This window comes from Lonchura striata, chromosome 12 (genome assembly GCF_050655825.1).
Source record: "Lonchura striata isolate lonStrDom1 chromosome 12, ASM5065582v1, whole genome shotgun sequence".
Lineage (NCBI taxonomy): Eukaryota > Metazoa > Chordata > Aves > Passeriformes > Estrildidae > Lonchura > Lonchura striata.
Window position 1 is genome coordinate 12,141,485 of NC_140714.1, and position 19,887 is coordinate 12,161,371.

The 19,887-nt window shown below is 53.0% G+C and overlaps 1 protein-coding gene across 3 annotated transcripts; it reads right to left on the bottom strand.

Annotated features, from left to right (window-relative positions):
- Positions 1–4,618: 4,618 nt before the first annotated feature.
- On the bottom strand, positions 4,619–19,631 carry ABHD6 (abhydrolase domain containing 6, acylglycerol lipase). Of its 3 annotated transcripts, none has more exons than XM_021532376.3 (10): positions 19,534–19,631; positions 16,050–16,119; positions 14,208–14,355; positions 10,793–10,949; positions 10,266–10,379; positions 9,905–10,037; positions 8,525–8,679; positions 7,682–7,736; positions 7,140–7,240; positions 4,619–6,455 (listed from the first exon to the last, which is right to left on the bottom strand). In XM_021532376.3, the coding sequence occupies exons 3-10, from the start codon at positions 14,324–14,326 to the stop codon at positions 6,279–6,281; spliced, it is 1,011 nt and encodes a 336-aa protein (XP_021388051.1). In that variant the 5' UTR covers positions 14,327–14,355; positions 16,050–16,119; positions 19,534–19,631; the 3' UTR covers positions 4,619–6,278. The 3 variants fall into 3 exon arrangements, with proteins under 3 accessions (XP_021388051.1, XP_021388061.1, XP_021388069.1); XM_021532386.4 differs by having other exon boundaries at positions 16,248–19,631; XM_021532394.4 differs by lacking the exons at positions 16,050–16,119; positions 19,534–19,631 and adding an exon at positions 15,353–15,983.
- Positions 19,632–19,887: the final 256 nt, after the last annotated feature.

The window sequence follows — 19,887 nt, forward strand, 5'->3', positions numbered from 1 at the left end:
TTTCTCCAGGGACAAAGGGAGTAGATACATCACCCCCACCTCCTTCAGCCCCCCTAGAATGAGATGCATGAACTGACACTACTCCCAGCAGTGGTGGCCTGGCTCAGCACCACCTAAGTTTCTTCTTTCACATCCTTCACATCACCCCTGCTCTGAGCCAGAGCCCAAGACCAACATTTGTGAGCTGGTGACAGCATCCCCAGGAGCACAGAGGGGTTTGATTGCAGGCCAAATTGAAGCTCTTGCAAAACAGGTTAATTATTTAACTCCTTGCAGGGGTAACTTGCCCTTAAACTCCAAAGTCTGGTCCTCTTATGGAAGGAGAGAATTTGGCCCCAAGAGCACCCGGTTCCAAGCAGGAGACAGGAATGCTGGGCTTTGCCCTATGGACGGGTCACACACGGTTTGGGGACGCATTGAGGACCCAGCTCCTGCAGAGAGAGACCAGACCCTGCCCGGACATCAGCCCAAAGCAAGGAGCTGGATCCCATCGGGGTGCAGCATTACGGCTCTCTCTGCTCCCCCCAGAGTGCTGCAGCAGCTCCCCATGCCGGTCCCTTGCTGCCACCTGGTGCCACCTCGCCACAACTGCTGGGGAGCTGGGACGCTGAAATTTGGGATGCCACGGGCATCGAGGATGGGAAGCCCCTGGGCACAAAAGCACCGGTGAGGTCGCCATTCTCAACATCCACGGTTCCAAGCAGCCTCGTGTCCTCCAGCCTTCACCCGGATCTGCAAACAAGCCAACGACCTCTCCTGCCTACAGGGTCAAAGGCAGGACTCCAAATATTTCCCAACCTCATGGACACCACCAAGGGCTATTTACGCTAAGGCAAATACATTGCAGGCACTGGATCTGGTCCCCATGGCATCCCCGAACAGCTTGGGAGCGGAAGTACAGAGCACCTAGAAATGGTCAGGGTGGTCAATAAGAATTAGTCATGCTACTCCAAATCAATTTTCTTTTGCAATAGGACAACAGGTCCCGGAAGCAGAGAGAGCAGCAAGGACTCCATTTCTTTAGTTGGTTTTTTGCTCAGTAAAACTCTGTTATTCCCACTGGGAAAATAAAGAAGCTCAAGATTAACTCAACCTGTAAGATGGCTGCAAAACATGCAACAAAATTATTTTCATTATCTGCCCGTTGTTCCCTGTGGAAGGAGGAGGAGACAGTGGGAGATTCTCCACAGCTCCATCAGTGGCTCAGCTGAAATGGCCCCAAGGGGATGTACTGGAGGGTTGTGGTAGAATGCAGATGATCTTGGCAAATAGACCAAAAAAGGGGTGGCCAAAGGAGGATGTAGTTTTCGAAAGACTTATGCAGTATTCTGCTTCCAGGTATGAATGACCCGTGTGCAAAAGCAGGTTGGGGATCAAGGTTGCATGAAAGGGTGATTCACGGGCTGAGTCACCTCATTTGAGGTGGTGGAGGGGTTGTTATTGTTACTATTTATTTATTTTAAATCCAACTGACTGGGATGTTTACCCTTGAAACACTGTCACAGGATGCCCGCTGTTTGAAGCCAGCAAAGTGTAAGCCCAGGTCTTGGGCCCAGCTGCCTGCACTATCCCTCCAGGTACAGCAGCAGCTGGCAAAGCCTGCAGGGTTTTATTCTGGACACAGGAGATCTGTGAACATGAAAGAGGGACCTGCAGGGAGCTGTGAACACTCTGCTAGCATCCAGTGGGAACAGGAGAAGTAATAAACTTAAATTTCAACACAGTTTCAGGCTATTCATTAGGAACCCATCAGCTCCTAGGGAACTGTGGTGGAGTGTCCAAAACCAGTGGGAATGTTCAGGGAACTCCATGGATGGCCTGGATGGTCTTGTGAATATTTTTCCCAGCTCTACATTCCTTCTATCCCATGAAATGGCTTTGGGGCAGCATGGGCTGCTCCTTCAGTGCACAGACAGACACTGACCTGGTACTCAGGCTCTCCTGGGCATTCCCAAAGTTTGGGTGGCAGAGGCCATGGTGCACCTGAGTGAAGCCTCCCCTGCAGCTGAATGTCCCTTGAGAGGACTCTGCATCACCCACCCAGCAGTGCAGGTCACCTGAACAGAGGCGAGCAGAGCCCGGGCCAAGGAACGCTCTGCAAGCCCAGGGGAAGCACAGATCCCAGCGCAGTTACCGAAACCTGCCCGCTCACCCTGCGCTCCCTGCAGCCTTCCCGGAACACACCAAACAAACAAAATCAGCCGGGCAGCACACCAGGGCTGGGCTCCTGCTCGCCAGAGCAAAACGGAGTTTTCTGGGAAAGAGTGGAATTCTGAGAGGCACTGGCTGCTGTGTGCCTGACCCCCCTTGTCACTTCATCAGAGCACCCTGCTCATGGCTATTTGCCCCCACCGCCTCTGTCCTCCACAGACCTGGATGCTCAGCAGCAAAACAGTTTGCTTAGAGGCAGTATTAGATTTTTTTTTTTCGAGCCAGCCCTGTTGTGTTTGGGAAGATCTTTCCAGGATATAGTCAAACAGACTTGGCAAGATCCGTACCAACCTAGGAGCCTGTCTTTGTAGGAAAGGAGGACGGAGGTTGGCTGTCTGGAGCTGCGGGCAGAGGCAGCGCGGTCGGGCCGGGAATGGCAGGAGGAGTCACCGGCTGCTGGCGGCTCAGCGAGCGCTGCCTGAGCGATCCCAAACCGCCCCCAAGAGGCTCCTGTCCGGAAAACGACCTCCCAGAAGGAAAGACAACCAAACCCCAGCCCCCTGCCAGATCCTGTGTGTTTTTTCTTGTACTGGCTGCAAGTCTCAGCTGGTGGGCCCTGGCAGGGGACCCTCGTCATGTCACAAGGCAGCCACAGCAGCACAGGGAACATGTCCCTCCACCACCACAGGGACAGGGGTTTGCCCCCTCCGCGGTGGGTGAGGGCAGCCGTGCTCCACCACAGCAGCCCAACCATAGTGCCAGACCCCTGAGCATCTCTCTGCCCTCCAGAGGGGCTCTGCGCAGACATGTGCTGGTGAAACCCTCCCACAAGGCAGCAAATGTTAATTAATCTCCTTCGCTAGGGGAAAAAAGAGAAAAGATGCTTTTCTACTTCAAAAAAGCATCTGTCTGCAGCTGTGTGGAACAGGACCCAGCCCAGGGTTCCCTGAAGGTTCATGTTTCAAGATCAACACATTTTCCCTTTCAGCATCAACAGGGCACACACCAAGTACCCAGGTACTTGGCTGCCACCAGCTCTGTCCCTCCTGCTCCCAGTGACTCTCCAAGAGCAGGTACCACCACCAGACTTAGAACATCAGCAGCAAAACAGCTTGCTCAGAGGCAGTATTAGATTTATTTCAATCCAGCCCTATTGTGTTTTGGAGCCTCTTTTCAGGATACAGTGCAACAGCCTTAGCAAGACCTACAACAACCAAGGGCCTACTCCTCACTTAGCTTTTGCATGAACCTGTACCTCCATGAGCCTCATGAGCCAGCCCAGCCCCAGGACAGACCTGGTTTAGCCACGTGGTTACAAGGAAAGCAATACTTTTACATGGGGCAACAAACCAAAAGGACACCTCCCTCCTGCCAGCCCAGGGTGCCCAGGCCATGTGCATGTTCCCAGTACCTGGCCTTGCCACAGCTGGCATCCAGGAGTTTCCTTATGGTTCCATCAGTTCTGCCCTCAAGACACAAAAACCCACCAGGAGCAGCTGAAGCCTCTGCCCCTTCCCAAGCCCCATAACCAGCCTAGAGCCACACCCATACCTGGAGGGTGACGAGGGCTCACTGGGAGCTCAGTGCCGAGGGGACAGCAGCCAAAACCATGACTCCAAGCCTTGTTGTGGTGTGGGGCTTTTCTGGCTCCCAGCAGGAAATGAGGGTTAATGGGAGCAGCAGCCAGGTGTGTTTGCAGGTGCAGGCAGTTTACATCCCTGCCTCTCCAGTAGGCTCAGCTGCTCTGGGACCAGTCTGGGCCCCCTCCAATATAGACCTGAGGGTTTTTACTGTTGAACTACAAGAGGCTGCAACACGTAATGCAGCTGCCCTGAACCACCCCTACCATGGGGGAGAAACCCCCTCCCACCTCTGTGCTGTGATCATTAATAGGGTCACCTTGATGCATGCATCACTGCAGCAGTGGAGCAGTGGCAGGGCACAGGCAGGGGGACCAGAAGCCAGGAAGAAGCTCCTCAGCCCTCCCCACAGCTCCTACAGCAAACAATGCAGCTGCTGAGCCTCAAGAGCCTCCTGGGGAAAGGAGAAATGCAAATATTTTTGCCTGCAAATTGATGTAATGCTAGTCCTAGCACAGTGTATGAATTCAGTAGGACTTGCAATAATAGATGAAATTGGTATTTAACATGCTTGCAAGGGTTTTAAGAGGAATCTTGGTGCTTAAAACCTAATTCTCTTGCCCCTTGAGGTTCTATTTTCTTCTTAAGTGTTTGGTGCCACCTTTTCCTAATAATATGAATAAAAGGAAAACTTGTGTTGTCACTGAAGAAATGACTTGAGCCTTCTGTGTCTTCAACATCTCTCTTTTCATTATGAAATATTCCTTGAGCCAAAACCTGCATCTCCCAGAAATGTGGGGAGGAAGGAAGCAGAAGAGCAAATCCCTGTGTCATCGCACACGACAGCCACCTTCTTCAAAGGAAAAAATAGTCATTGCACCATGGACTCCTTAAATCATTAGATTTTAATAGCCATATAAATCCTTTGTGTACAGCAATCTGTGGCATGAGAAACCATATAGATACTAAACAGGTTTTTCTGGCTTTTACCACACAAAACTACCAGCAATTTTGTTCTTTAAATCAACTCCTGTAGTAGAAACAATACCAAGCAATTAACAGCAAATTTCTATTTTTGTCTAAAAGAACAATGTTTCTTCTCTTAAAAAGAGCCAAGAAGCTGACAGGGAGTTTCAGATGTATGTACAGATCTGGGTACCTCAGGAAGCTGTCAGCACCACAAGCCTGTGTTCCCAGTTGGGAGGGACACTAACAGCACCCACTGTCACCCCCTGAGGAGGCTGGGGGTGACTGAGGGGTGACAGCCACCTGCTGCTTTGCTTGGAGTGCACCACAGGCTGCCTTGCCCTCCAGCACCCACTGGTCCTGCCTGAGACCTGGACCAGCGCTCTGTCCCTGGGACAGGCAGGGAGGGACCACGCCCAGAGGCACAGGATCCATCCCTGAGCATCACCTTGCAGCCTGTAAAGTGCAGCTTGCCTGTATTGCCTGATTCCACCTACAGCTTCACTCATCAGGAGCTGCGATCACAGAGAGGATGCAGAAGTACATTGTACCTTTCCCCACCACGGCCCAGCACCTCGTGGGCTGTCCCCTCCTCACCATTCCCTGTGCTGGTCACACACAGCCCCCTCCCACCCCTCATGCCTGTTCCTGGTGGCATTGGCTTTTGCAGAATTCACAGAATTCATTAAGAAAATGGTTATTTACACCCAGGTGTTCAGCAGCACGATGTGATAGAGGAGCTGAGACAGGAGTTCACCCTAGGTGGCTGAATCACACCCTGGCCATGGGCTTATTGCTGACTCGTGCTCAGGGGCCGGGTCACCCTGGGTGGTTCCCATTGCCCCAGGTCCACAGCGCTGGCAAAGCTGCTGCCTGCACCCCCTTGTCACTGGCTGTGTTCACCCTCAGGTAGAACCAACCCTGGGCAAGGTGGGCTGTGCACAGACACCACGCCCTGGGCAACGTTAAGGCATTACAAATACACAGGAGCTATTCAGAGATTTAGAAAAACCCACTCAGAGTGTAAACATTTTTGCACATACAGTCATTGGACTTCCACACATGAAGTTTTCAGGTTTCTTCTGGATAAATCATGAGATAAGGAGCTACACAAAGAGCACTCAAGCAGATGCCTGGAGCACTTGGGGGGTTCTCTTACAGCACAGCAGCATGCAACACGATGGACTCTAAGTAGTAAAAATATTGTTAAGTCTCAGTCCAGGATTCCAGATATCTTCCTACATTTCATATATAGTTTAGGTAAATGTCATGAACAACTACGTGCTGGTAACCCAGGTAAGCTGGGTGGCTGTGTGATGAGCACTGGGTGATTTCAGCTCATTTCTACCTTACCTCTAAGTAGAAAAGGGAGATACTCTGCTTCTGTTCCTGCATCTATGGAGGTTGCTCAATGACCTCAGGTTGCTGTGCCAGTGGTGTATAGGTTTAGGTACCAGTGATTCTGCCTTCCTCAGGGACTTTGGCACATTGACCCCAATTCATACAAGATCCCTGAGAACGTATCAAAGCTTCAGTACTTTACAATTTAACCTGGCATGGGCACTTGGCTCCCTGCCACGCTCAAGCCTGCTTCTTGTTGTTGTCTATGCTGTGCAGCAGTGCCAGGAACTCCAGGATGAGGTTGGCTGTCTTGCGGGGCCGCTCCACCACCACGGAGTGCCCACAGTTCTCCAGGATGTACACGTGGCAGTCTGGAATAGCGCTTGCTAAAACACTGGCACCAGAAACATCCAGGACCTGGGTGGCAGGGAAAATACAGTCACTGCCACAGTCAGACATGGGTTTTGCTGGGCACTGCAGAAACCCTGCTGGGATCCAACCGAGACGTGGAGCAGGGATGCAGACACAGTCCTGCCTGGGGACAGGGCATGGAGGCTGCAAGGTGCCAGCCTCAGCATGCAGCAGGGAACTCTCCTGTATGCTCTTCAGCTGCTGTCTCAATTTGAAGGTATCATTGCAAGCAAATACTTGCATCTTTGCATTTATAGAGCCCTCTGCGTGCCTGCAGCCTGCTTCCTCCCACATCTTCCCTCCCACTCCTGCCTCTGAAACAAACCCTAAGATTTTGCCTCAAAGCCTGCCCACAAACAGCACATCTCTTCCCAGTTGCCAGGACAACTCTCTTCACTGACAATATTCTTCTTCCCAGCCCTTGCCTGTCAGTGATGGCACCTACCCCCACCTGCCCCCAGCACCCCCCAGCCTGGCACTGCCCTCTCCTCCCTCTGGAAAGCTGGCTGTCAGCTTTCTGCCCATCACCCTGCCGAGTTCCTGTGTCTAAACCCACTGGGGACCAGACACACGTGCCAGCTCCCCGAGAGCAGTGCACAGCTCAGCAGCACAGCCCCCACTGTGCCCCCGTGGGTGAGCACAGGCAGAGATGGAGACAGGTCCATGGGGGATGTGCAGGGGGCTGCCTACCTGGTCCTGCTTTCCCCAGATGACCTGTGTCGGTGCTTTGATCTTGCTCATGTTCTCATGGAGAGAGTGCCTGGACTTTTCATCCACGATTTCTAAAAACACTAGTGGGGCAAGAGAAGAGTCAGTCCTACAGGGAGATGTTTTGCCTTCCAGTCTCAAAGGGGGCCATGTGGGCCAGTCCTGCTAGTATCCCCTCATGGGAAACCCATGCAGAGATGATGGGCTGTCCTTGCCCTGCCACGAAGCCCAGCTGCAGAGGGGCCCTGAGCCAAAACATCTTCCTCATAGGTACTTGTTAGCCCAGATGGAAGGGTTAGGGTGAAGCAACAACCCCATCACCAGTGGGGGTGACAGTGCATTGCTACCAGTGATGAAGGTGTGTCCCCAAACCTGTTCCCAGCCCCCTTCCACCCTCAGCAAAAAAGCACGGGGATGCTGGGACCCACCCATGTGCCAGGGACATGGGGGCTGGGAAGAGCTGGTCCCCAGGCCCCGGGGATCCTGCTGGAAATCCTAGTGAGGAGGCTGCCCCACGCACTTACGTTTTCGGTAAAATTCATTGTGTGGGATGCGAACGTCAACAAGGCCCTGGAGGATCTGCAGGGAGAGCAGGGGAGAGCTGCTGGAGGGGACCCATGCCCTGCACAGGGCTGAGCCTGCCCAAGAGCACTCAAGAGCAGCCCTTGTCTTCCCAGCAAGTCTGGCCCCAGCATGAGTTTCTTACTAAGCATGTGGGGCTGTTGAAACCATGCTTAAGCAACGTATATTTCAGCAACAAGTAATATTGTCTTTTATGATGCAGACCCAATTTCTGCCCCTGGCCAGCAGCCACCTCAGCCATGACTGCACTTTTCTTCTTTCACGTATTCTTTTGCCAAAAACACAAAAGGTCTTGGCACTACTTTACATTTTCTTCTTACTCTCCAATCTACTCACTCCAGATTTCCTAAGGAAAACTAGTTTAATAGCCAGCCCCTCACCAAGTTCCTCTTGCTTGACAATGATGCAATTAACATTTTCATTACTTTTACTTAAAAAGCAGCGAACAATCTCCCTCCACATCAGACAACAGCTGCCTTATTTATTTAATGCTTCCTGCAGCCATATTTACTACAAAACCCTTCCACATCCCAGCCTGCTGCCAAAAACTCCACGGGAGGAGGAATTCCAGCAGGGACTGCCACAGGGAGCTTGGAAAAGAGGGTTTGAAGGGAAAATGCTGGAAAAATGCAAGGAGTGGGGCTGGGTGTGTCTCACCTGGGTGATGACGGGGTTGGCAGCTCTAGCTCTACTCCCAGCATTGCCTCAATTGTCACCATGTAGGCTCAGGGAGAAGCAAACCTTGTCACCACCCCCAAGCTCCCCTTTCCCAGCTCCCTTCTCACCTGCTGTGGCACCTTGAAGCGAACGTAGGAGCACAGCTTCAGCATGTCTGCCATCTCCTCGGGCGTCGAGGGGATTAAAGGGATCCTGTCAATGCGTTTGGACTCCTGCAGCTCCCGGAGCTGCTTAATGAACTTGCTGTCAGTACTTGGCAGGCCTGGTGAAATGAGAAGGGGTGAAATCCAGATGAGATCCCCTCAAATAGCCCAAAAAAACCCATCCTTGTACTGATATCCCTCATCCCTGCCTCTGGCTTCCTGCCTGCTCACTCTTGGAAAAAAAAATTATAAAAAGAGAGGAAGAAAACATCTGAACATACAGCCACTTCAATATGCATCCAGAGGTACCCAGCCTGCTACAGGGCTTGGCACGCCCACAGGCTGGCATGGCACAAGGTGTAGACATGCATGCCTACATCAGCAAAAGCTACAGTGCTTATTTTTATGTGGTCATCAGATGCAAACACTAGTGCCCAGACTGCCACTGCACTGGGTTGGACAGAAAATTTCAGCAGCCCCATGTGCATAAACCACTGAAGAAAAATTCCCCAGCAATTTAATCCTAAATCTTTCTGCAGCCCCCACACAGAGGTTTCACATCCAGAAACAGCCAGAGAGGCAGTCAACATTTCTCCCAGAGGGGAGTGGGAACTTGACGCCCCCAGAGCCTGGTAGCTAGGTAACATTTGCTTTGTTTCATGCCTTAGTGCTTATTTGGAAGTGGCTTTCCTTGTGTGGGAGGGGAAGGGAGCTGCTATGACAACTGGGATGCAGCAAAGCCTCCCTGGCAGAGAAGCTCTCTGCCTGCTCTGCCTCCTGCAGCATATCATGCCCAGGCTTCCCTGAGCCCCCATCCAGGGGATGCTGGGGACGAAGAGGACAGAGGGGACATCCTGCTGACCTGTGCCCAGCCCTGAAGTGCTCTTCCCACTGCAGGCACCCAAAGGTGGGAGGTCAGAGCCCTCCAGTTCCCAAAGCCCCAGGCCTTCAGCACACTAGGGCTTTCAGGAGGCCAGAATGGGGAGGCCATTCCTGTTGCAGTCTTGAATCCCACTCCTGAACTGAGAGGCTGCAGACATGCTGTGCAAAATGCCTGCCATCCCAAGGGAAAAAGCATTTTCCTCCAGAGCAGAACTTGTCCCATTTTCCCTAGTCCTGACTGTAACCAAAGCACAGTGGGGCAAACATCAAACCCCTGGAGAAGAGTAGTCAGCACAAAGCTGTGATTTTCTCTTGTGCCTTGCCAGAGATTTCCAGAGTGTAAATACAAAATATTTCTAAATGCTTTGCACTACACATCTATGCTGCCTCCAGCACTGCCCTGGGCTTTTGCACTGGCTTCTGCTTGCCCTCTCTCTGTTTCCCCTCCCCTGCCTTGCCCACCTGCAGGACAGATGAGGGTCAGGCTGCAAATATCTTCTGGGTACTGAGCAGCATAGACGCCAGCAACATTCCCCCCCATGGAAGTGCCAACCAGATGAAAGGGCTTTCTGTTCAGCTTGATGCACTCCACGAACTGGCAGGGAGCAGAAGGAGCATTGTTAGGAGAGAGGGAACAACAGCATGGGGTCAGGTCATTAGAGAAATTCAACTCAAAAGCTTGAGGCTGGCAGCTCTGGCTGCCTGGGAAGGGAGAGAGTGAGGCCACACAAGGCAGACTCACAGGGCTTAGCATCCCTCTCGTCCCCACGTCCCTCACGTCCCCATATCCCTCTGCAAAAGTGATGTGATGCTGGAGCTTTACCTGGTGTATTCTTTTAGCTTGCCCACTAATGGAGTAATCATCCAAGTCTGAGCGGGTCGTACCCTCGTGCCCAGGCATGTCCACACATACCAAGTGCAGGTTCTTCGGCAGGAACTGAAGAAACAAACCAGGAGTGGTTACAGTGCAGGGAAACTGCTGCAAAGCCCAAGGATGGCAAGTGGGAAGCCAGGTGGGAGCAGGGGGGGTCAGTCTCCTCCTGGCAGCCCTGGTTGCTCGTGCACCAGAGTAAGTCAGCTCATGTACCAAGGATGACATGATGAGAGAGCATGGCCAAGACTTCCTTCCCATGGAGGCAGCAGGTGTGTACTGCTCTTCCCCTGCAGCTCTGCATGTTATAGGGTGAAGGGAAGTAACAAGAAATGGGCATGGAGCTAAGCAGTGTGTTCCTAGCATGTTACAGTAGTCATCCTATCCCATGCATGCAATTATTGGGCCCCCCACACTCTCCCCAAGCCCAGGACCATCAACTCTCAGGAAGGAGCAACATGATAGAAATGGAATCCCACCTTGACTATGGACAGCCACATGTCCTTGTGGGCTGAGAACCCGTGTAACATCAGGATGGATGGTCGGTATCCAGGCCTTCCTCTATAGGAATAACAAAACTGATAGTCATCGTAGTTTGCATATCTAACCTGCATGCCCAAGGCTCGGCGCCAGTACCTGGAAACAAGGAGAAAACACCAGTGAGAAAGACAAGACCAGGGCCCAGCCATGACACTAGCCAGGTGGCAAGTCTGAAGGCAGCCACAGATTTTTTGGCTTACTAAGGCCAGTTAGGTTGGGCTCTCACTGGTGCTATAATGGGACCACTGGAATTAACCCTGTGCATGTGGTCCCTGGGCAGGTGTAGTATTGGCTGCTGGCTGCACTGCAGATGGTTTGTGGAGATCCACTGTCTGTTAAGAACTTAAAAAAAAATACCCTAAATAACTCATTAAGCAATGGAAATGGGACGAAATAACAATGGTAAAAGAGAAAATGCCCAAAGGCTGGTATGAGGACAGAGACTTAAGCACACATGGCACAGGATGGGCAAGCCAAGGTAGACAGCTCTCCAAGGTAGACAGGTGGATAGGGTGGATCTGTCACAGGGTTATTTGGACACAGTCCTGCATCAATGTGAGTACATCACCCCACAGACAAGCACATCAGCTGCCAGCCAAAACAACTGTGTCACCCTGGAGCACCACAGAAACCCAATTCCCATTGACCAGCTAGACAGCCTCTGAAAATGTATTTATACACACACAAAGGACTGGAGTGGACCATCCTTACACTGGGTTTAGCACCCCAGAAGATAGCAGGCTAACCCAAATGCTGCTCCTCTAAAAGCAGAGGCAGACAGTCCTGCCAGCATATGCTTGCAGCCTGCTCAGAGGATGCTGCAAAACTGCTGGCCAGAGGGACCTGGACAGAGATTATCGGTGACACTTCGGACACATGACGTGTACGTGCAGCCCACGGCAGAGAATGGGGCTGCTTCGTCTGTGATTCCCCTGTGCTCAGATACAGCCCTTGTCAGGACAACTGCTGGGCTACTCCTGGTGGCCAAGACACTGGCAAATACTTTTATAGGCCGTATCAGAGTTTATTTAAGACACAAGAGCAAGGTCACCAGCACTTCTGGACTGTCCTACCTCTCTGCCCACTCAAAGCTTATGCATAGTGAAATCCTCTTTTAGCATAATCTCTTTTTCGAGGGAGTTAGTGGGACTTAAGCAGCATCTCAGCTCTGTGCCGGTCCTACAAGGAGAGGTGAATTTCTCCCTAATAAGTGTCTTAAGAGTCCTTGCCTCAAAGGCACTAGTGTGAACTACCAATGGCCAAGATGATAACATTTTTAGCAACTGATCCTAATGGATCAATTCAGCAGAAGGCAAAATAATCTGTGCAAAGCTGAACTGATCCCTCACAAGGTGTTAACTCACTTAGTGGCAGCAGCTAAACTGATTAAGCCCTGTGGCAGCACAGGCAGAGCGGCTGCGGGGCTGGGTCAGCGGGGCAGCCCTGGATATCCTGCCAGGCAGGAAGGCGCATTAGCAGCAGGGAAAGCAGCAAGGCCGGGGTGAGGGGGCCCAGCATGACCCTTGACTGTGCCAACTGAGGACACTGACTGGCAAGGAGAAGAAGGAGGAGGCAGGGAATTATGGAAGAAGGGAGAAGCTTCCCCCAGGACCTCCCAGGAACTGTGCTGCAAAGCTGGAGCTGCATGGGGCTGAAAGAGGAGGGCAATGTGGCATGCTTCCTGCACCTCTCCTGCCTCTGCTGATGGGGAAACAGGAATTGCACCCTTCAAAAAACTCCAACTTGGAAAGAAGCCAATAGAAAAGGAAGAGTAAGGGCAAACACACACTCTTTGTCCACTGTCCCTAAAAAAAGAGGCGCCCATGACACACAGTGCATTGCAATTACTCCTGTAAGAAGCCCATACTGCCAGAAATGCTGGAAGAAAGGAATGGGGGGGATCACATCCTTCAAAAGAAGACAGTCCTTCTGACCCCTGCTTACAGGCTCCCTCCCTCACCCAAACACAGACCAACCTCCCCACAGTGCATTTTCACTCAGCTCCTTATCTGCAACCCCAAAATAACAAAGGCAGCGGGGCATTCTCTACCTTCCATTCAGCCCGGCTTCTCCAAGCTCCTGGCATAGACCCTGCACCTCCTCTGCCCTGTCCTGCCACCCCTGGCTGCTGAAGGCTTCACCCTGAGCACACTCACCCTGCAGTGCTTTCCAGGCATCCTCCTCAGAACCTCAGTCCATCAGGGTCCTCCCTGGCTTCCACCAGCCGCTCACATATCCAAAGAAATAAACCACCTGGATTGCCAACCCAGTACCACTCAGACACCCATGGGGCAGTGGAAGGCTGTGACACTGCCTGCTCTCCTCTGCAGAGTGGTAATCCCATCACTGGGGTTTTCATCCCATGCTCCCCCCTCTTTCAGATGCTGTGAGTAAAAAGCTTCTAATTAAAGCGCCTTAAGAAACAGGTTTCATCCCATTGCTGAACCTGAGTGCTGTGATGGACAAACAGCTTCCTCTCACACGAGGTCACTTGGACTTGGAAACACCCCTGAGCTGAACTGTAGGAGCCACCATCGACCAGCAGCACGTGAGGGCAGCCTGACACGCTGCCTGCCCTGCCTGTGCTGTCTGCCTGCTGCTGCCTGCTCCATGCTGGGGGATGAGGCTCTGCCCTGACTTCTGAAGGGACTTACTCCAGCTTTTCCTTGCAACAAACCCAGAGAGGAAAGCTGCCAGTGGGCTTATCACTGATTTCCAGGGACAAAGAAGGACTGAAGGATTTAGTGCTTACCTCCTGGTATCAGAAAGGACAAGATTCAAGGGATAAGGAAAAGCATCCCTCCATCTTCTCTGATGCTCCATTCCAGAAGAAAAAGGAAGGATGAGAAAAGCCTCACCCATAACTACTAATGAGGGACAAGTGCCTGCCTGCTGAGCAGGCTGTCAGCTGGGATGGAGCATGTGAGCTCAGGGACACCCACACCACAGCCACACTGATGAGGTGGGAGGTCACCAGACCGCCACAGCTGCCAGGCTGGTGGATAGACTGCAGTGGCAGCGCTTTTCTCAGTCCTGTCCTTGGGAAAGCAACCCAAAGAAGTTTGGAGAGATCTTGCAAGCTGGCACTGCAGTGGCACCCTGGCCAGCTGCCCCTTGGCACAGCCAAACCCCTGGGACAGCAAGAGGCCTCCACAGCAAAAATGCAATATGAAAATGCCATTTTTTTCTCCCAGACACATTTAAAGCTGCACACAGTTGGCATGGCCCTGGAAGACCATATTGCCATCAGGAGCAGGAACACCCAGCTCTGTCCACACTGTGACCCGTGTGTGTGGGGCCCTGCTGGGCACAGGTTCCACCCCCCCACGCGAGCAGCGGGGCTCGTGCACTCACCAGTAGTAGATGCGGATAAGCGCCGAGGGCCAGAGGAGGAATGAGGCCACAAAGGCCAGGATGGGGATAGCCAGGGTGCCACCAGCGATGACAAACATGTTCAGCATATCCAGGTCCATGCTGCTCTTCACTATTCAGCCTCGCCTGCCTGCATTTAGGGAAAGTTCTGAGGTTAGCCACTAGAAATTATGAAAAGTCACTGCTAAATGAGAACTCTGCTGCCAGATGAGGAGGAAAGCAGCTCTGCAAGAGGCAGATATCCTTCAGGAGCACGGCAGTCTCCTTCAGTTTTAAAACCCACCTATTTCTTCTGTCTCCTTAATGGATCTAATCACTGCAATGTTATCTTCTCAGGAAAGCACATCTCAAATGGGCAATGAGCCTCTCAACAGGCATGGAACATGTCCAGGGTGACAGGGCACAACATGACCCTTGGGACCCTTTGCAGACACAGGAAGCACAGCCCCCCAGAGGGGTGCAGGCAGCCTTTCCCCCCACCATGTGTGCAGGCAGCCTTTCCCCTGATGGCTGCAAGCAGGGCCAGCTTCAGGCAGGCTCCATGCTTCTTTTTAGAAGCCGGCATCCAGCTCTGTCTCCCTTCTCTCCCCCTGCCTGATCCCAAATCCCCAGCACACAACCACTGACCTAGAATTGATGGGTTGAGCCCAGCTCTCATTACCGTTCCGCACAGGCACCAACTAATCAAGGAAGCAGAGCCTATTAATGGACTCGGGAACAGAAGGAAACAACTTGGCAGGGCACTCTTTGGTGTCCAGCCCGTATGAGAAACAAATTTATCCCCACCCCCAATCCTCACTTCTGCCCCACATTTTACACCTCCTGTGGATAACAGGTTCCCATCCCTGCTCCCCAGCATCCTTTAGACAAGTCTCAGGGACAGCAGGTGGAGGACACAGAGCAAGGGCACGCCCTTGCACAATGTCATGTTTGTCCCTGAACGCTCCCTACTACAGGCAGCTTGGGTATATTTTTCTCATTAAGAGATTAAACGCTGCCACACACACATCTCCTCTAATTCCCCGTGCTAATCAACTCATGGCTCCCCCGTTCCTCGGCACTACACTTTTGTCCCACATTTGTAAAACGAAACCTCCTCAATGCCTGCTCTCTCACCAACCACTCACCCCCCATCACCACCTCCACATTTCTCCGTGTCAGGACAGTCAGATTTTTTCCAGCTTCCTGCAAGAAGTGGTGTGTGTGCGATATGTGATGCCGTGAAACAGAAACACAATCACCACAGTCACAGCGTCCCGCCCCCAGACACCGTCACATCGGATCGCTCTGGACCCCCTCGGTACACACGACCCTGAGAAACGGTGTACAGAACCTCTGAAGCATCAGCCAGATTTGGCCCCTTCCCCCAGGGAAAATAGGAATAACTGAAATTTGAGGAATACTGTAAATATTTCCACCAGGCACCTCCTTAACAAAGCTAAACCTCATTTCCGTCTTCAAGCCTCAACAACGTCGTCATTCATTTAATCAACGTTTTGTAGAAAGATCCTTGATGTCAGCATGGCTTGTTCATAGATAAACATTTTATGCAACCGATAAACCTCATCCATGCGAGCAGGGCTGAGAGGGAGCCCACCGCAGAGCACTCGCTGCGTTTTGCTGTGTGACTAAAACAGGGCAGAAATCAAGCACGGGAAATCGCCATTGTTCCCACTGGTGACCCGTAACCAGAGAAGGCTGCAGGAAGCAAAAAGCGCGAGATGGTGGAAGTCCCTGTGACACGGGATCACCACCTCCGCCTCCATCTCCACACTACTTTTAGAAAGCTAAACGGGGAGAAAGCCTTTAAAAAGCCCGGCTTACCTTGCAGAGTTCCCCTCCTCCTCTCGGCACCAGCCCTGCTCGCTGTGGGCAGCGGCAGTGTCTGAAAACACTGTCAGAAGAGGAAAAGAACAAGGTCAAAATCGCAATCCTGCTTTCACTCCTCCCTTCAGGCTCGATGGCCCGGTGAGTTTGGGGTATTCAAACCACCAGCTTCCCTTCAAGGCGTCTCATATTCACCTTCTGACAGCCTCTCCCCTGTTTATGTAAATATGGTCTTTTGTACAATAAAGCCCGCTGAGTGCACTTGTTCCAAGCAGGAGCAAAGTGCACGCTGCCATCGGGGAGGAGGCGAGAGCCGCGGGGCGCGGCGGGGAGAGCCGAGCCCAGCGGCCCCGGGCAGCGCTGCGCGGATCCAGCGCCGCGGGCTCATGCTCGCCCTTCAGGTGATTACTGCTATTAGAACAAAGCCAGCTAAGCTGCTTCTCATCCCCTTCCTCTTTGTCTTAAAGGTAATTTTCCAAGCGCTCTCCGTGCCCCTCCCCTCCCGGAGCTTGCCCTGTGTGAGCCAGGCTGAAGCGGAGCGCAGCCGCAGGAAATTACTGGGGAGGCAGCAAAATGCTGGCCTGAACTCGCTGCCAGATTTTGGCTGTGAAATTCACGGGGGACGATTAACAGGTGCGCCGGAGCCACGCGGATTGAGTTCTGGGCTCTGCCCGAAGCCAGAAAATCCCTGACAGGTGCCCTTGCCACGGCCGCAGGTCCGGGGGCAGTCGGGGGCTGCTGTCCCCATCACGGAGCATTTCGGCAGGGCCGTGGCAGCCACCCCTCACCCCCAGAGCCCCGGCGCCCAGTGCCGGCCATGCACCCCCGGCAAGCCCCGCTCAGGGCCCCGCTGGCCACGGGTGCCTGGGGAGGGTCAGGATGCGCAGGCAGCCCCATGGCACTTCCGAACCTCCTTCTGCAGGGTCAGAGCATCGTCACTGACTTCCATGGCTAACTCCGATGCAGGAGAATGTAAGCAGGCTCAGCTATGCAGTCAGGGGCAGACACCATCACCACAGTGTCCCCAGCACCCACTGCCCAGCAAAGCCACCCCTGCACCCATCTGTGCTGCAGGGACACTGGCTCACCGGCTCGTGGGAGCACCCACAGTGGCAATGCCCTGTGGTGGTGCTTTGCCCACCCAGGAATGATAACCCTCCCTGCTGCACTGACACCGGGCACCATCACCCCAGGCCCCAGCACAGTCCTTTGCTACCAGCTAGACAGTAGCTTTTTAAGCCGCTGTGGGTTTAAAAATAAAACAAGCCCTCTGGTAACAGTCGTAAGTCTTCATACCACAGCTCATCCATCATTCTGAGGTGCCCTGTGACCAAGAGTTACAGCAAGTGGCCCCAAGTGTTGCTACTGCTTCTCAGAAGGCTCTCCACACACTTCATAAATTAACTTGGAAACATCAATTAGGCAACTCTGATAAATGATGTGTGATCATGGCAGTGATAACGCCAAGCACACTGAATACGTGGCAGGGCTTGGGATGCCAAACCAGGAGCACTGGTTCCCATACTGGCAATAAGCAATAGCCACCACAGCCTGCATCCCACCTGGGAGGATCCCCAGAACAAGGCACCCCAGGTAATGGGATGGTCCCAGAACAGATGCTAAGGGGAGGTTCCACATCTCCATTTGTTTGTTACTTCCTCCCCTGTGTCAGGTTCAAGCAAGGATCTCAACTCCTGCAAAGAGAGGGGCCAATAGGTGGAAGGGGTCTGTGAGTCACTACAGAGGACAGCATGTTGGGGACATTCCCAAGGCCATGGAACAAGGGTATTTTTCCTCTTTAAAGCTCAGTGTGTCGCTCCAGGGAAGCTCCAAGAATGCCACCCAGGTGTATATTTAATTTTTTACAAGCCCCACAAGAGAGGCAGCAGCAGCAGCACAAAACCCACCCCAAGGCAGAAGGCCCTTGGGCTGGAAGAGGAAACTGGCAGCTGATGCACTGGGCAGCCCTGAGAAAGGCCAGGCAGGGATTTCACAGAACAGGAATCACATGTATGCCATCACTGCCAACATTCAGGCACAAAGGCTGTCTTGGGCTGTGCTCATCAGGACTGGGCTGCACAACTGCTGTTGCACCCAGGGTTTTGCTCAGCCCACCTGCACCCAGTGCAGTCCATGCCTCACTGATCACTGAATCACTGAAAGCTAAGCAGCACAAAAACATATGTTTCTGATTTTTTTTTTTTTTAAGATCTGAAAAGGAAAAAGCATCAACCAATTTTAAGATTCCATTGCAGAAATAAGGGGCTTTGAGGGACCTCAATGACTGAGGTGGGCCCCCTAGAAGCCCTGACTCACAGCACTAACTACGTAAAAAGAAAAACCCAAAACATTTAAGTGAACTCTTTCCCTTGGAAAATCCCTCACCCTTGCATCATCTGCAGCCTGAAAAATAATATTGACTATAAACGATGACATAACAACTGTTATGATTCCCAGGGGTGTAGTTTGCTATGGGATCCTTTAGGTGCTAATCCCAGTGAAGTTATAATTTAATATCTATTAATATTTGAAAGACCTCTGTCTGTCAGTCAGCCAGCTCTCAATCTTAATCCCGCCTCCAATGAGCCGAATGGGAAATGTGCCCTTTCACCTTCATTTATTTATAGATGGCAGAAATGCAATCATTATTTCTGCAGCTGTGTTTCACAAAATGTCCATCTCTGAGCCATTTGTATCTCTACAACACGGCTCTAACGTGAGCCAGAGAGTCTGGGCTGGTCCCTGACCCTGCTGCTGTACCCCAGGCTTGGAATATGCAGGGACAAGCTATCAGCATCACTGCTAGCCAGCCTGGGCATAAGGTGGATGCAAAGCATGACCCAAGCAGGCTGTGCTGCCAGTCAGCGGCTGGTTTGGAAATTCATAACGCGCCCATCCTCCTTGTGGAGCCCGTCGCCATCCTCATCCTGCCGCACACGCACGCAGCAGAGCCTGCACGGCACATCTGATGGCACGAGTGCGCTCGGACCCCGCCGTCTCCTGGGGAGGGGGTAGCAAAGAGTTGGGCAAGGATGAGGTTGGGGTATCCAGGGGCCACATCCTGGTCCCTTTTCGGAGCACACAGCCCCCCAGCCCCTCCCCCCGCCCAAAGCATCCTCCTCCGGCAAAGTGACAGCATCCTCCGAACAGCAGCAGCTGGCCATAGAATCCTTTAGTCACAAACCGGTTTGCTTTGCAAGGGACCTTAAAGATCATCTTGTTCCAACCCCCTCGCCACCAAATGACTAATTGTTGGGGGGGGGGGGGGGGGAATTAAAGGCAAATTAATTAAATCTTTGGATATATAGTTTAATGTTTTTCTTGGATTCCGTCTTTGCTCGCGATCTTCTGCCCACCCCCTGCGATACCACAGCTGGGACCGGGGAGACCCGGGCGCCGGAACGGCCTCCGCTCCGCTCACTTCCCTCCCGGTCCTGTCATCGCCACCGTCAGCCCCGCATCCGCCCCCCCCGCCTCTCACCGTGCCGATCCGAGCCGTGCCGGGCCGTGATGGCAGCGCCGGGCGGCGGAACGCGGCCGCTCCGCTGCGCCCTCCGCGCCGGTGCGGCTCCGCGGGGCGCCGCGGAGAGGCGGGGACGCGGCTCCGCGGGGCGGGATGCCGCGGGGGAGAGGCGGGGTGGGAGGGGGTGAGACGGGGCAAAGAGGGGCTTACAGCGCGGTGGGAGCGGGGGTGCGACGGGGCTGCTTTGCCGGGGACAAAGGAGACAAGGGGGCGACAAGGACCGCAAGATGGCTACAGTGGGCACTAGAGGGACGTCGGTGGATATGCGAGGGGGGATGCAATGAAGCTGCAGAAGGAACGCAGGGGAGAAGT

Coding starts and splice junctions, on each gene's coding strand:
- ABHD6 (XM_021532376.3), bottom strand. CDS start 14,326: ATGGACCTGGATATGCTGAACATGTTTGTCATCGCTGGTGGCACCCTG. Junction 10,950..14,207: donor CTTATCCGCATCTACTACTG/GTGAGTGCACGA, acceptor CCTTGTTTCCAG/GTACTGGCGCCGAGCCTTGG. Junction 10,380..10,792: donor TGTGGCTGTCCATAGTCAAG/GTGGGATTCCAT, acceptor TTGTTTCTTCAG/TTCCTGCCGAAGAACCTGCA.